The sequence below is a fragment of the Adiantum capillus-veneris genome, chromosome 5 (assembly GCF_014529385.1).
Source record: "Adiantum capillus-veneris isolate H3 chromosome 5, ASM1452938v2, whole genome shotgun sequence".
NCBI lineage: Eukaryota > Viridiplantae > Streptophyta > Polypodiopsida > Polypodiales > Pteridaceae > Adiantum > Adiantum capillus-veneris.
Window position 1 is genome coordinate 104,036,078 of NC_140935.1, and position 14,986 is coordinate 104,051,063.

General features: G+C 39.1%; 1 protein-coding gene across 3 annotated transcripts in view; it reads left to right on the plus strand.

Annotated features, from left to right (window-relative positions):
- Positions 1–4,975: 4,975 nt before the first annotated feature.
- Positions 4,976–14,986, plus strand: part of LOC147457852 (uncharacterized) — a 38,508-nt gene continuing 28,497 nt past the window's right edge. The window contains exons 1-2 of one of the 3 annotated variants that reach the window (XM_086512640.1): positions 4,976–7,327; positions 7,590–7,666. In XM_086512640.1, coding sequence (XP_086368766.1) covers positions 5,983–7,327; positions 7,590–7,666 — 1,422 coding nt within the window. In that variant the 5' untranslated portion in view covers positions 4,976–5,982. The remainder of the gene's footprint in view (positions 7,328–7,589; positions 7,667–14,986) is intronic. The other 2 variants (XM_086512638.1, XM_086512639.1) reach the window with 2 other exon arrangements.

Here is a 14,986-nt window from a genome sequence, read left to right on the forward strand (position 1 = left end):
TTAAAACATTGGAAGTATACAAATTGGACTAGCAAATTGTGTTCACACACTTTTTTTACATAAAATTTATGTAAATGTAGCAATCAAAAAGTGATGATAATTGATGCTCTTTAAAAAGATACAAAAGAATATTTAACATGCAAATTGTGTGCATTTAGATTTTTTGCAGAGAATTTATGTAAATGAAGCATTAGAAATAGCGATAATGCTTGAGAGTCCTTTAAAAAGATTAAAAACGAATATTAAACATGCAATTTGTGTGCAAATATTTTTTTACATGTAATTTATATAAATGGAACGTTTAAAATAGCGATGATTGATAAATAAAGTATTCTATATAAATGAAACATTTAAAATAGCGATGATTGATGAATAAAGTATTCTATATAAATGGAACATTTAAAATAGTGATGATTGATGAATAAAGTAAGAAATGAGAGACGAAGTGGCTGAGCTGGCGATCAAATATGAAGAAGTGGTGAACTTCGCCAACAGGCTGCAGGACGAGATCGACTGGCTGTAAAGGAAATTTGGCCCCCTTTTTTGTAAAAAAAAATTTGGTACCAAATGACAAAAGTATCGGTAGCTACCCCTACCCTGTTTTTCAAGGGAACTTCCCCGCTGTATACTCCCTATTTACCCATTCCTTGGGTGAACAGATGTAACATTTTGTCTCTCTAATTAATGCAAAAGCGTATTTGGTAAAAAAAAAATAGCGATGATTGATGAATAAAGTATTCTTTTGAATATGACTAGCTAGTATATAATTTCAAATGGACAGTTAAAAAAAACAAAATCAAACAATTCATACATTTTGTACATGAAATACTCTTCACAGTCGCGTTACCGACCAAGTATTTCATATACTTAATACTTAAAAAATTAACTGCACATGCACATACAAATTATATAATGTTCGTATGGCCGTGTTAACGACCTGAACGCTACATTTGTGCAAAAATATTTGCTTCTAACAAACGACACTCTATTAGCTGCGTTACCGACCTAGTGCCGCCTGAATCTAAGGAAAAACAATGGCCTACATACGAACATCATATAGCCGCGTTACCGATAGATGCCCATATGTTTTTTGGGAAAGGGGAAGGGAAGTTGACTTACCATAAGGATACTAGATTCGCCGCGTTACCAACGTAGTACCCAGACAGTAAGCCAATACTTACCACAAGGACACTATCTTCCTCGCGTCACCGAGGTGATGCCCCTGTGATAAGCAATGTTGTGTAGAACAGCTTACACACACACTCCCATTGTGTGGTCTAACAAAGGGTAGATGCACGCTGTATGATCCCGAAACCAAAACATATAATCCTCTCACGCCTTATGAATTGAAGATGTCCATTGCAAGGCGGGATTAGCTTGAGCAGGAGGCCATTTACAGACTTATTCAAAAGGAAATGCTGGCACTGGAACTTCTAAAGCACCAGCACAGAAGAAGGGCAAGAGGAAGCGAATTCAGTGGAAGGATACTGGGTAGTTCGATCTCAGAATCAGACGGTGGATTTTCCTAGTAAGGTGCTGTAATTTCTTTGGTTAGGCACCCTTGGAATTACAACTATAGGGGTGTCAAGCACTCAACAACCATGATGTATGGATTAAAGCTAGCAATACTAGAAGAGCTAGAAAATCCAGAGGAGTACTATCATGAGGAACATACGCCAACTCATGAGGAACATCGGCCAACTCAGCAAACATACATATAGGTTTAGGGTTTAGGGTTTGGGCTCGAATCAGAAACCCAAATGGGCTCCTCAACACCAATTCAGAATCAGGCAGTGGATTTTTCAAAAAGTTTGGAGTTATACCAAAATTCAAGAAAGGAGGGAAGGATGAGAAGGCGAAGATAGTCCCAGTAGGCGGGAACTATCTCCTAGAAAGCCGAACAATGGATCAGTCACACGCCAGTAATTACCACAGTAGTTACTACAGTAAATTTTGGAAGGCTATAAATAGGACCCATTACATTGTAATCGGGTTTCTTACTTCTTAGTTCTCTTGGCTTAGTACTTATCTCTTGGCTTTAGATTTCAAGTGTTTCCGAGCTACAATCGCTTCGCCTTTAACTTCACCTTGTAATCATTACTGTTGTAATCATTTGAGCTTCAACCCGTTACACCTTGGACTAGTTGTCCCTGAACTATGAATCTGAAACTGCAAACACTTCCACCTGTCCAGTACATCTCTCATTTCAGTATACTATTTCAGTTCATAACTATTTCGGTCCAATCTCCGTTCTCTATTCCAGCTTCACTAATTGAAATGGCGACTTACGAGTAGCTTACCATTCTAACATTGGAATCAGCTATCTGAAGAGATTAGCTTCAATTCCAAGGACATACAAAACCTCTTTGATCTAAGAGAGGACTGCTGCCTTGCTATTTTGGCAGAGTGGGCTGATAAAGGTTTTGTTGACTATAGTACACCATGCCCATTATCATTACTTGATACAGAATCTGAGCAGTTTATTGATCAGTCCCATGGTGGATAGCATGTGCTCAGTGTTGTTCAAAGCTATGAAGAGCAAGGGCTTCCCATAGATGAGGAATTCCAACAAAATTCAAAAAAGATTAAAGATTGAACAAATGGGCACAGAGATGCCAAGCAAAGATAAAAGAGAATAAACCAAGTTTTTTTATTGACCTATAGAAAGAAGAATTTTTTGTAGATGATGAAAACCCTAAGGTAAAATTGAAAAACTATATATAATTTTTGCAAGCACATTATTTAGGCCATTGAAATTTTAGTGACACATCCTTTCTATTAACTAATTTCAGTGGTTCTTTTGCATAGGTAGTAGATCCTGACTGCAAGTTTCTAGAGAGAGGGAAGGGCTCCAGGCCTTTCGATATGAAGACGGATCATAGTTTTGGCCATTACATTGGGAAGCTCAACAAGGAGACAATAGCTATCTACCACACGAAGCTTTCCCAATCACCCACTCTCCCCATACTTGCACTAGTGGCTCTCTCAAGGATGGTAGATTCACATCCAATAAGAGTTGGAGTGGACAAAATTGTACGTCTTCAGAAGCAAGAAGCCATTAGAGTTTTGGGACTTTCTTTAGGGCATACTTTGGCACTATGTCTAGCTATATCATTGCCTCTTCTAGTTACTTGAAGCAATTACAGGGTTATAAAAAGCAGGAGTACCTGAAGTGGAGGGGGGGAGACGGTGCAGAGAAAGGTGTAGAGAAAGAACAGAATGAGCAGAGGAAAATTTGAAACTTGGAACAAAAGAAAAAAACAGTGCACTAGGAGGGAGAATTTTGGGGAAAGGGACGCATTCCCAAGATATTTGAAAAGGACACTACATGTGGGGCCCCAAAAAGTAACATCTCGTGCACCTAGTATAAATATAAAGGTTTCCCCCCCAATTTGGAGTTTTAAAATTCCTTGTTAATTTTTTAAAAAACGAACACTATATACTCTCTCTACCATTTCTTACAGTACAAATTCGAGGCCTCAAACTTCCCCTAATGAAACACACACTCCAACAAGATTAGGGCCATGTTGTGATCGTATAGCACAAATTCTGTACTATGTAGCACATAGCACATATAGATTATGCTATATAGTATACAACACATAATCATACACTACAAAACACACATAACCACATGGAAGTGAACCACAAACTCCAAAAGAAACCCAAGCACATGTAAGAGGGTGAGATATGAAGCACCTTGGCCATGGCCACCTTGGCATCTAATTCAGTAATTTTCCCTGGAAAGGAAGACGAGAACTCACCAATCAATTCAATCAGGCGTTATTGATTTGCAGGGCCTTGCATGCAATCAATCTGTATTTGCAGCCTCATCGCCAAAGTGTTTGATCCTTGAGCACCCTCAGCCCTATGCAATTCTCTAACCTCATCCTCTACTTGCTTCTTTGCATTCTCGAGTCTTGACTTACAATCTTGAAATCTGGCCTCTACAATATTCTTCATTACTACAAGTACCCTACAATCCTTCTCTTCTAATTGCACCAGGCACCCTCCAATGGGCACAATCCTTATGTAATTCTCACTGGTTTTGGAACCTAACCCTCTACCACTTTATCAACTACCACTTCTTCCTTGAAAAGAGTATCTAACTCGCCATTCATTCGACATTCCCACTCGAAAAACTATGTAATAAGTTGTTTTCAATACACACGAAAACATGGGGCGAGCGTGTGAAAGAGGAGCAAGGTAGATCACACAATGGGTGTGTGAATCGTATGCTTGTATGACTTTTGGGAACCACTGGAGAGAGAGAGAAGGGCCCAAGGGGTACCCCCAATTCACCGCAATTCTCATCATTTGCTTGCCCTGCCACATCTCTCCAAGAATAATTGCATCATGCTGACTCAGCGGGTCCTGCAACTTCCTCTTAATGCCCTCGACGCGCATTATGGCCTACGCTTCTGCACTAGGCCTACAAGGCTACACCTCATTAACCGCTGTAAGCAATCATTAACCCGCCTTCCACAATCTACCGTCTACTGCAAATCATCATTAAAATCCTGTTCTTTTTCTAGCATGCAGAGGAAAAAAATTCTAGCCAGAGTCCCGACTCCCATCTTTTCTGCGGGTAAAAAAGTCTACCCTAAATTTCCCTACTCTCTCCGTCTGAGAGTCTTTCTCTCTCTTACCCACACACACACAGACGCAGAGTCGCTCTCTCGACGTCTCTCTTTCTCTTGCTAACGCAATACACACAGCAGCGCGGACACACACATGTCACAGACTATTGGGTTCCTCATCATTCCTACACGTAAAAAGTCCACCCCGAATCTCTCTCTCTCTCTCTCTCTTTCTCTTTTACACACGCACACACCCACGGGCACACACCGCACAGACCGTTTTTACAAGCGATATACTGCAGCCTGCTGCCCGCATCTGATATTGATGGCCAGCAGCTTGAGGCCAATTCTCTTTTATACACCAGCTGCGCACACCCACACACACACAGAGAGAGAGAGAGAGGGAGAGAGGGAGTAGAGAGCTTACACGCATACGAAGTTACAGAGAGAGAGAGAGAGAGAGAGAGAGAGAGAGAGAGGATAATGATATTCATAAGATTGCATCGTACACCTAAACTTCTGAAGCTTTAGAAGTATGTGTATTACACCTTGGGTTATGCAGGCACATGCGTTCGCCAATACATGAGTACAAAGCCTGCTGCCTGCTGCTGCTGGCGCTGCAATATATTGCTGCTGGCCCTTGAGCCAAGGGGAGAGCAGCTTCCTCTATAATTTTTATTGGAGGGGGAAACCCAACTTCCAAGTCCCAGCAGCTACTAAGCTTGACATGCAATATACTCTTTTTCTTTGCACTCTTTCAATGCAGAGAGGTGATTAAATTCACCTATGAAGGGGGGTACTCTCTCTCTCTCTCTCTCTCTCTCACACACACACACACACACTCTCTCTCTCTCTCTCTCTCTCTCTCTCTCTCACACACACACACACACACACACACACACACATGCATACACAGCTTTAGAAGATCCGTATAGCTTCTGCGTTCCATTAGAGAGACTGTTCATCATCTTGTTCCTTTACCTTTTGCCGAAAAAGAAGAAGCTCTTCATAGTACTTGCCCTAGTTCTCCCTGCTTTCACTCCCATTTTCTTTGCAGCCTTCTTAGCTAAACATGATGGTGCATATCTAGGCATATGCAGAAACCCTAGCTCCCTGCAACTCCCATCATTCACAGTATGTTTAGTGGCTCATGGTGTCTCTAAGCAATCACCTTGGCTTCCCTATTAGCCCTCATGTGGGATATGGTGTCTTCAATCTGCAACCGATATTGCTCGAAAGCACTCTCATCAGAAATAGCTATGTCGCCCTCGAGCTCCCCATCGGGCAACATATCAGGCCCTTATCATTTCCCTCTGCATAGAGAAGTAGCACTCTCCCTATTTTAGCCAAGCGGGAGCTCCAACAGCTTCTTGCAATCAACTAATCATCTCAATCTTGGGATATGGTGTCCTTAAGCAGCCGCCCTCCTTCTAGCCCTGGGCCAGATTTGTCCCTGCATATCAGCTTGCCTTGTGCAAAGGGGGCATCATTAGAGGAAAGCAGGAATGATAGTTGGCATTCTCAAGAAGATCTAGGTTTTGACCTATGGAAGAAGAGGAGACATGATAGTTCTAATAGCTCAGCAGCGCAGAGTGAAAGCTCGAGCAATATCGGAAGCGATGTTACTGGAGAGGTGATGAAGAAGAGACATATACAAGCACAGGCTGATGCCACCTCGACAACTAACGGGTTGAATAGTAAACATCCAGTACAAAGCATGTTGGCTAGCTCAGAACTCTTCCTAGCAAGGAGGCCTACTCTGGATGATAGATGTTGCACAAAGGATGAGGGTACCATTCTCCCTAATTTTTCTTCTTTCTCTCTTAAATCAGAATTAAGCCCCCTCCAGTACCAGCTCCTTAATCCCAATTCCATTAACCTCAGCACTAGTAGAACCCACACTCTAATGAGCCTTCCACAGATCTCAAAGGAATCCTCAAGCATGCCACCCTGCATTGATGGTGTGAGCCGTAGCGGAAGAGTCGATTTCATCAACAAAAGCAGTAACATCATTAATGGTGTTCCTACAACTGGTGAGCTTGCCATGCCAAGGAGGCTCTTTCCAGTCAACAGAATTGATGTCCGGAGCACGCTTGAAAGCGAAAAATGCAAAATGCTGAGTCATTTGGCTAATATAGGAGCCTCACATGAGTCGCAAGCTGAAGCAAAGAAACCATTCCATGAACCAAGCTTCGGCGCAACAATGGCAACTGTACAACCATCCTCAAGTATGCAGTTGTCAGCGTCATCGAGCTCGACAGGCATATCGACTCTATTTCCGCAGTCCTCGCATTTGAAAGAAGGCCAAGAGACTAGAGGAGCATTTGGAGTTGATAGTATCAACGCACAGCTCATCTTCAGCAACTTTAAAGAAGGCCTGGTAGAATGCAACATCAAGGGCTTATCCTCTTGTCCAAGTATGCAAGGTTTTTCTATGAGCAAGCTCTCCAACCCTCTGACCATAGATGCAAAAGGCCCTGAGAGAGGCAATATATCCCATGTTGGGCATAATATAGGGACAGAAAAGTCTATCTCCAAAGAGTCTGAAGATTGTAGTGCATCCAACACTAGCTCCATGAGGCCATCACCACCTTCTGCCAACGGAGGATCAAATTTTCCATCGGGAAGCTCATCGAATGGCCGGATAACAAGCGGCAAACGGAGTATGAGAGCACCACGGATGCGGTGGACAAGTCATCTTCATACTCACTTTGTCCATGCAGTAGAAGCTTTAGGGGGGCATGACAGTGAGTCTCCCTCTCTCTCTCTCTCTCTCACACACACACACACACACACACACACTTATTCTGCACATCATAAGGCTTATAATCCATTCTCATTATAGGCCTTCTTGGATTGATCGCCCTATATTCAGGATTTGAGCAGAGCTTCTATGTGCTTTCTGGATCTATTTGCATGAGAATTATGCTCTTTAGCTGGTAATCATGCCGTTTAGCTGGGAAGTGGATGGCATTCTAATCATTCCTTTGCCTTTTCTTTCATTTGCAGGAGCCACACCCAAGTCAGTACTTGAGCTAATGAATGTGAAGGACCTTACGCTGGCCCATGTCAAGAGTCATTTGCAGGTGAGGACAATCTTTCCTCTTCAGTCGTACGTCATTTATCTTGTTCCTGTCCATTTTCAATCCGAGTAAGAAGATGTCAAAATAGATCCCGTTCCAAGTCATTCTCTAATATGAGTCTTTTTGGCTGGCTAAAACTAGGCCTTGGAAATTAGAGAAGGAATGTAGGTACCCCCACACTAGAGGGGGTAATTTGTTAGAGTGGAAGAAGTGACACTTGATTGAACATCTCCTCGATCACTCAAGGAGGGGAGGGGGTAAGATGTCTAAACTCTAAGTGCACCCTTTTGGAGTGCAGATAGTGAAAAGGGTGCAGTTAGTGCACCCTTTTGAGGTGCAGCTAGTGGACGAGGGAGGGGGTAACTCATAGCCTTACCTCCCCTCCATGTGGGCAATACCCTTAGACTTACCACTCTTCTTTTTGTTTTTTCATATGTCAAATGCCCTTGTGACCCTCTGTTGTTTTTGAAAATATTAATGGAGTTTACACGAGCGTCCCTTGATCTTGAAAATTAGATGTTAATTTATTTAAGGAAAGACCGCTAGTACAACAAGGTATCTTGCAAAGAAGATACGAGGTAAGGGTGCGTTAATGCATGCATCATCTATTTGTAATATGTTACGAATGCAACTATGCCAAAATTAGCATAAGACTTGCATAGTTGTATATAAAAAAAATAACTACATTTTTCGACGGAGCCTCATCTACTTGTAGAGAAGAGACGGTATGACTTTTCTAATGTCATGTTGGGCTTCCATTGGAGTTGGCCTAGTCCCCCGCATGACTTTCACTAGCAAGCTTCTTTAATCTTAATTCTCCTATAAGTCGATTTCTTTGGAAGACACTTATGAATCTTCACCTTGCTTGTAAGCCTATCTTTGAAACATATTAGGCAAGAAAATTTATGGTTGAAGAAGGAAGAGATTACATTTGCAATAAAATTTATAAAGATATCCAGTGTCTTTTGTTTCCATACATTGTTATCTTACTACTAATATTAACCAGATTTCATATGCTCAAATAGACCAACTACACCATGACTATAGAAGTGATCAGAGAACTTTGTGAGGCATTGTTGGATGAGGTTGATATACAATATTTGAATGCCTCAATGAAATATAGGCAAACTCATTGATTTATATTTGCTTCATTTGACTCAATAACAATTTCATGCTCGCCACATTGTTCCATATAGAAAATCCTTTTTGGAAACTATTTCTTTTCCATTGGAATTGCTTACAATGCTTAGTTATTGATTACTTTTTTGGAGATAACCAAGCCTCCTGTAAGCTCCCATGAGGGCTTAGCTTAATTGAGTTCAAGTTTTTATATTTTTTCATGAAATAATGATAAATTATGTGCAAAATTGTATGATGACCCTGTAATACAATGAAGAAAGCTTGGAAAATGATTGATGGTGTAATCACGCACAACCAAATGTAGCACAAATGTGTTTATATATTGTTTTATAGCCAAGATTGCCGATTGGAAGATTTTAAGTCTAGCAAATTTCCTACATCACATGCTCCAAAAAACAGTTGAAAACCCTTCTCCACTTACTCAAGAGCATAAGAATATTATGACCATACAAGTTTTAACACAATAGTTTGTGAGAAATCTCTTATAATAACAATTTCGGAGTATAATTGCCTCTTGTTAAAACCACATGCATGCTTACACTAGATAATATCTTCAATCATATGAAACTATATAGAGATACTCTATATAGATATATGCATGTATGTATACCACTCCTTCCTATCCCACGTTTGGACATATATAGAGACATAAACATATATGTACACCATATCTTTCGATCACTTCAGGTTTAACTAGCTACTTTGGTTGCAAGCTTGCTTTGGAATCAATTTGTAGAGTTTTTTTTAAACCCGGTTTGGCCCTTGGTATGTTATGACAACCTAATTTCTCTTAGAAGGCTTACTTTGGCTCTTCTATTAGATTGGGCTTCACATAGTTTGGTTGTAGATTAATACAAGCCATATCTAGTTCCTTCGTGTACTTTATAGATATGATGATAGAGATGTGTTGAGTTTCTATTGTATTTATCTATGATGCATTTTGATATTAATATAGATGTATAATATTTCTACATTCTTTTGGGAGAATGGTTACCATCCATGCTTCTAGATCTCTACACAGAGTTGTACTCGTGTTACTAGTGTTTTTTCTTTGCCATACTCACAATTGTGAGTGGAAAAAATCTATATTAACTTGAAAAGAATACAATCGTCCTCCAACACAAAATGTGCCTCTAGGTGGGTGTTACTAATGCTATCTTCAATTCATTCAAGAAATGTTACTGATGCTACGTTTATACTCTCTACTCTATTGTCAAATGTTGTTTTTGTAAGCATGAAGTCACTTACATAAGGAATGATGTTGTGAGTATTACTGTGCCTAAGGGGGATGAGTAACAGTGGCATTCATCTTAGATAACCATGTGCAACACTATTACTAATTAGAATGGGATAAGGCTAATGACATACAAGAGAGGCAAAAAGTAGTCAAACTCTCGTTCTCATTAGGGTAGCAAGTAGGTACAAAACTGTGTTCATGGCTCAAACGCACATAGAGAGGACTCATCTTGATAGAATCATATGTGAGGGGTGTAGGAGCATGTAGGGCTCATGCATTTTGGAGATAGTCATGGAGGAAACTTGTATCCACCTTTTTAGGGCTGATTTGACCTATCAAATATACCCACGTCTATGTATAGAGGTGCCTAAAGCCCCATGGGGTAAATCATATGGCATCATTCTAGGGTATCATGACATCATACATGGCTAGGGAGAGGGGTCTCTTAATTCATGATGAAGGGTGTACGAAGGGATTTTAAAAATATCTCTTCAACGCACGTGCTTTAGGTATTTTTGAGAGATGGACCCCCCAGGAAATCTCTTTGATACATCTAGAAGGTTCACATGATTCATCATAGTTGTTCTCAATTGGACTCATCATCATAGTTCACTAGGATACATCATGTAGGCTCACAAATAAAGATCCTAGGGTTTGTACAAATTTCATATCAAAAACAAATTCATGTACATGTGAACAGGGAAGTGTCTCCTCTTCTCATGTATCGTGTCATTGATGATGCCCTTCATGTCACAATTTTCATCTTCATGGTCGTTGTAATGGTTGATCTTCATGTCATTTTCATGTTGGTAGTCTTCATTGGTAATGTCCTTCATGTAGCACTCCTTCAAGTTGGGCTCTTTTATATCCTTGAAGTTCTCCTTCTAGTCTTTTGTCATCTCCATAGGTGGATCATTTTTATCTTTAAATCCACGGTTTGTTGCATCTTCAAGTCCTTTATCTTGTGCTCAGTAAATGCGAGTGCGAAGTACGTCTTGCCCATAAGAGGGTATTGTATGAACCTCGGTGTTTCATTACATTGAGCATGGAACATGTATCTTCATTGAGAAGATAGGAAACCATATCAAAGGGGTAAAAATGAATAGGTGAAAATAGTCTTTTAAAGCTCTATGATCTTTGCAAATAATCAAGAAATTAGTGTATGGCACATTACTAATTTCAACATACATAGCAATCAATGTGGTGTAGGCATAATGAAGAAAGTAGGCAATAGACATTGGTAATGAGAAGCCTTCAAGCTTGGTGTGGAGAAGTAATTTGATCTTTAAAACCCCTATCCCCTAATTTGCACGGAGATTATTCCTAATGAGATGAAAATTAGGGGTTTCTACCTAATGCAGAAATGATTAGGCCTAAGGGAGAACCATAGGCTTTGATACCACTTGTGAGGATTAGTGTGCCAAAGAGGGATGAGTGAGAGTGGCATTCATCTTAGATAGCCATGCATAACACTAATCCTAATCAAAACACAATTAAGATGATGACACACAAGAGAGACAAGATATAGTCAAACTTTCATTCTCATTAGGGTAGCATGTAGGTCCAAGATTGTGTGTTTATATCAAATTACCATAGAGAGAGGGCTCATTATATGTAAGAAGGAATGGAATATTGCTTACATCATATGTGAGGTGTAGGAGCATCTACAACTCATGAATTTTGGAGATATTCATGGAGGAAACTCGTATCCACCTTTTTAGGGATGATTTTGACCTAGAAATTATACCCCTATCTATGTGTAGAGGTACTAGAAAGCTCCATGGATCATGGGTACATCATATGGCATCATTCTAGGGTATCATATCATCATACATGTCTAGGGAGAGGCTCCATAGTGAGGGGATAATCTAGGGTTACCCCAACATATGTTATTCTACATGATCATCAATACATATAAGTCCCCAAATGTGCACACACTCTATTATGATAGAGTATCAAGTTTGATCATTGTAATTGTTTCCGTGTATAAAATAGTGATTATGTTTTCATCCTTGTGTGATGATAGTCTCTCTAACTCGCTCTTTACTTCCAATGTAGTAGAGGAGCCTTATCAGATCAACAATTGTGGAAGATTAACTTTTTTCTTAATCACCCTATCTATATCTTAAGATCTACTCATATGATTTGTGCTATACTTTGATTAGGCTTTGCTTATCGTTCAGGATTATAATTATTGGTGTGCACTTATGATCGAATATAGAATAACTATGGTTGTATGTTACCTTTCCTAGTAATATGGAGATGGTTCCTCACTCCTTATTACTTTTCCTAAATAAGAGAAGAGAATCTCTCAAGTCACCTTTATTAATTAAGTTTAATTTATCACTATGTCTAAGGTGTGTAACAAGATCATGATCTACATCTTCTTCAATGATGCTATCCATGGAATCCTTATCATGAGCACACTTTCTCAGCATCCTTTACTAATCACAAGGCTCGTGATCACCCTCCTTGTGATTTGTAGCTCTTAACACTCCCAAGTCATTTGAAGAAAGTAACTTTCACCCTAGTATATAAAAAGTAAGAAGCTCACAAGATTAAGACTCTTCCTCAATAATTCTATCCATGGTCGCTTCCAGAGTGATTTCTCACCATCATTTACTACTCACAAGGCTTTAGAGCATGCCAAGTGTAGATCTAAACAACTCTACATTGTAACCTAATCAATTGACCTTATTATGCACCATCAATGCATAGCTTTACGAGTTGTTTCCTAGATGAGAGCTGATTTGTGCCCTCATAATAGAGGGTCCAAGAGTTTCAACCAGCTGGAAAGTAGTCCTTGTTGTCAAGTGGTTAAATTGGCACACTTCGCTACCACCCTTAGTACAATTGGCTTCTCTCAAACAACAACATCTATGTATATCAACAATAGAATCGGCCAATCTTACTACAATGTGTGTGTGTGTGTGTGTGTGTGTGTGTGTGTGTGTGTGTGTGTGTGTGTGTGTGTGTGTGTGTGTGTGTGTGTTTGATACTCTTACAATAGAGCTAATGGACCTATTAATGGTTTGGTAGTATGCAAAATGTGCACCTTTTCAACAAATATTTGGATGACCCTACACTCTCATGATCTTTCCATTGCTAAATTCTTTTTTTTAATTAACTAGTGGAGTTTTTTTTACCTTAAATAAGTTTCTAAAAACATGGTTTCACAAGTGTCCAAATATAGTGAGGATTCCCTTGAGGTCTTGTTCTCAATAGTATCATGATCACAAACTCAAGACAGCAAACCACTCCCACAACATGAAGCTATGAATAAAAGGATGTAAGAGATCCCCTTTCTACTATATCTTAATTTTGGAATCCATGACACTTTTAATTTATGCTCTAGTAGCAATTATTGGCCCCTTATTAGCTTCTCATATAAATTATAGAATAGGTGTTAAAGGAATAGGTCAGAAACAAGATATTGTGGAGCTTGACCCACATTTAAAGCAATCCACTCATAGAATTATCTACACCCATCCTCATGATACGAGCATGCCAAAATTCATCTTAATTTTCCTTTAAGCCACGGGATATCAAGACAAGGAGGGGGTTATTTTTTTTAGTTACGTCATCTTCATCAAATAAATTTACCTCAAAGAGGTATATAAGAATATCCACATATCCGCACCCCCTTTTCATCCGTGTGTGAGAGATGGCTTGTCACATCAATCAAATTCTAGCTTAAATTTACTTGAAACAGGTACATATCCGCACATCCCCACCCCCTTTTCATATGTGTGTGAGAGATGGCTTGTCACATCAATCAAATTCTAGCTTATATTAAAATTACCTACCCATGAGTGGGGATACTAGACATTACCCCTGCATATATTGCATGAGTTAATATTTTTCATTGAATCTTCCAAAATATTCCTTGAATTCTGGAGTTTGATGAGAGGGTGGGAATCTTTTCATGCTATATTTTTAATTATTTTCTATAAGGGGGGAATGTTTCATAGTTAGCCTCAGAGTTTAGACAGATAATCATGGACAACATGAGATCTAAGCTAGACTTGGCTCTTGTTAAGCTTCTTTAAGTGATGCATTATTGTTACCTATGACTTATACAAAAAACAATTCTACATTTTTCCATCTATATTCATTTTCAATCGGTATGTTATGTATTATAGGTCATATCATAACTGATCCATTTATAGAATCAACGGGGTGTATTTATGTAGGTTTTTCCTCTCTAGTGTCACTTCAATGGTGACTGGTCTCAAACATATATACTGATGTCATTTTACAAGACACTATACTATATAAGAGTCCTATTGTATACACACTCTCCATTGCTTTTGATAGGAAGAGTGCTTGATCATTGTAGTGGTTTCCACTTATCTAGTGATGATTCTTGGATTATTTTGCGTTAGTCCATCTACACCTATGTGAAATTATTTTGTATGAATAATATGTGGGTCATGTGACTTTAAGATTGCCAACTATAGCCTACCTTACACCACACATTTCATAGAGTAACAAGACATTCAAGGTGGAATTAAGTATGCATAAATGTTTCGTTTAGTATTTGCCTAAAAGAGTATCTAGCTTACTTTCTCCAATAATTTTAGTCACATATTTTACTATTATTTTTTGTAATAGTGGAAATAAAAGGTCAAACACCTTATCATAGAGTTTGAGACTTTACAGCCAATTTGAGAATCAACAATTTCTTGAAGATTTGGTCACATTGACAAATCTCAAACTATTTTCTAAGGTCAAAGATTTCCACAATGTAGTACTTGAAAAGATCTTTTGAGCCATGCTCTCAAAAATTTGGTTAAGATTTGGCCATATGGTCAAATCTTAAGCTTGTTTTAAAAGTGGAAATTGGGAAATTCCCAAATTCACTAACAGTGAGTATAATGTCAAGAAGATTGTAGTCATTTATATTTCTAATGCTTGTGTTGTAGAAAATAAAACTATTTTTTGGG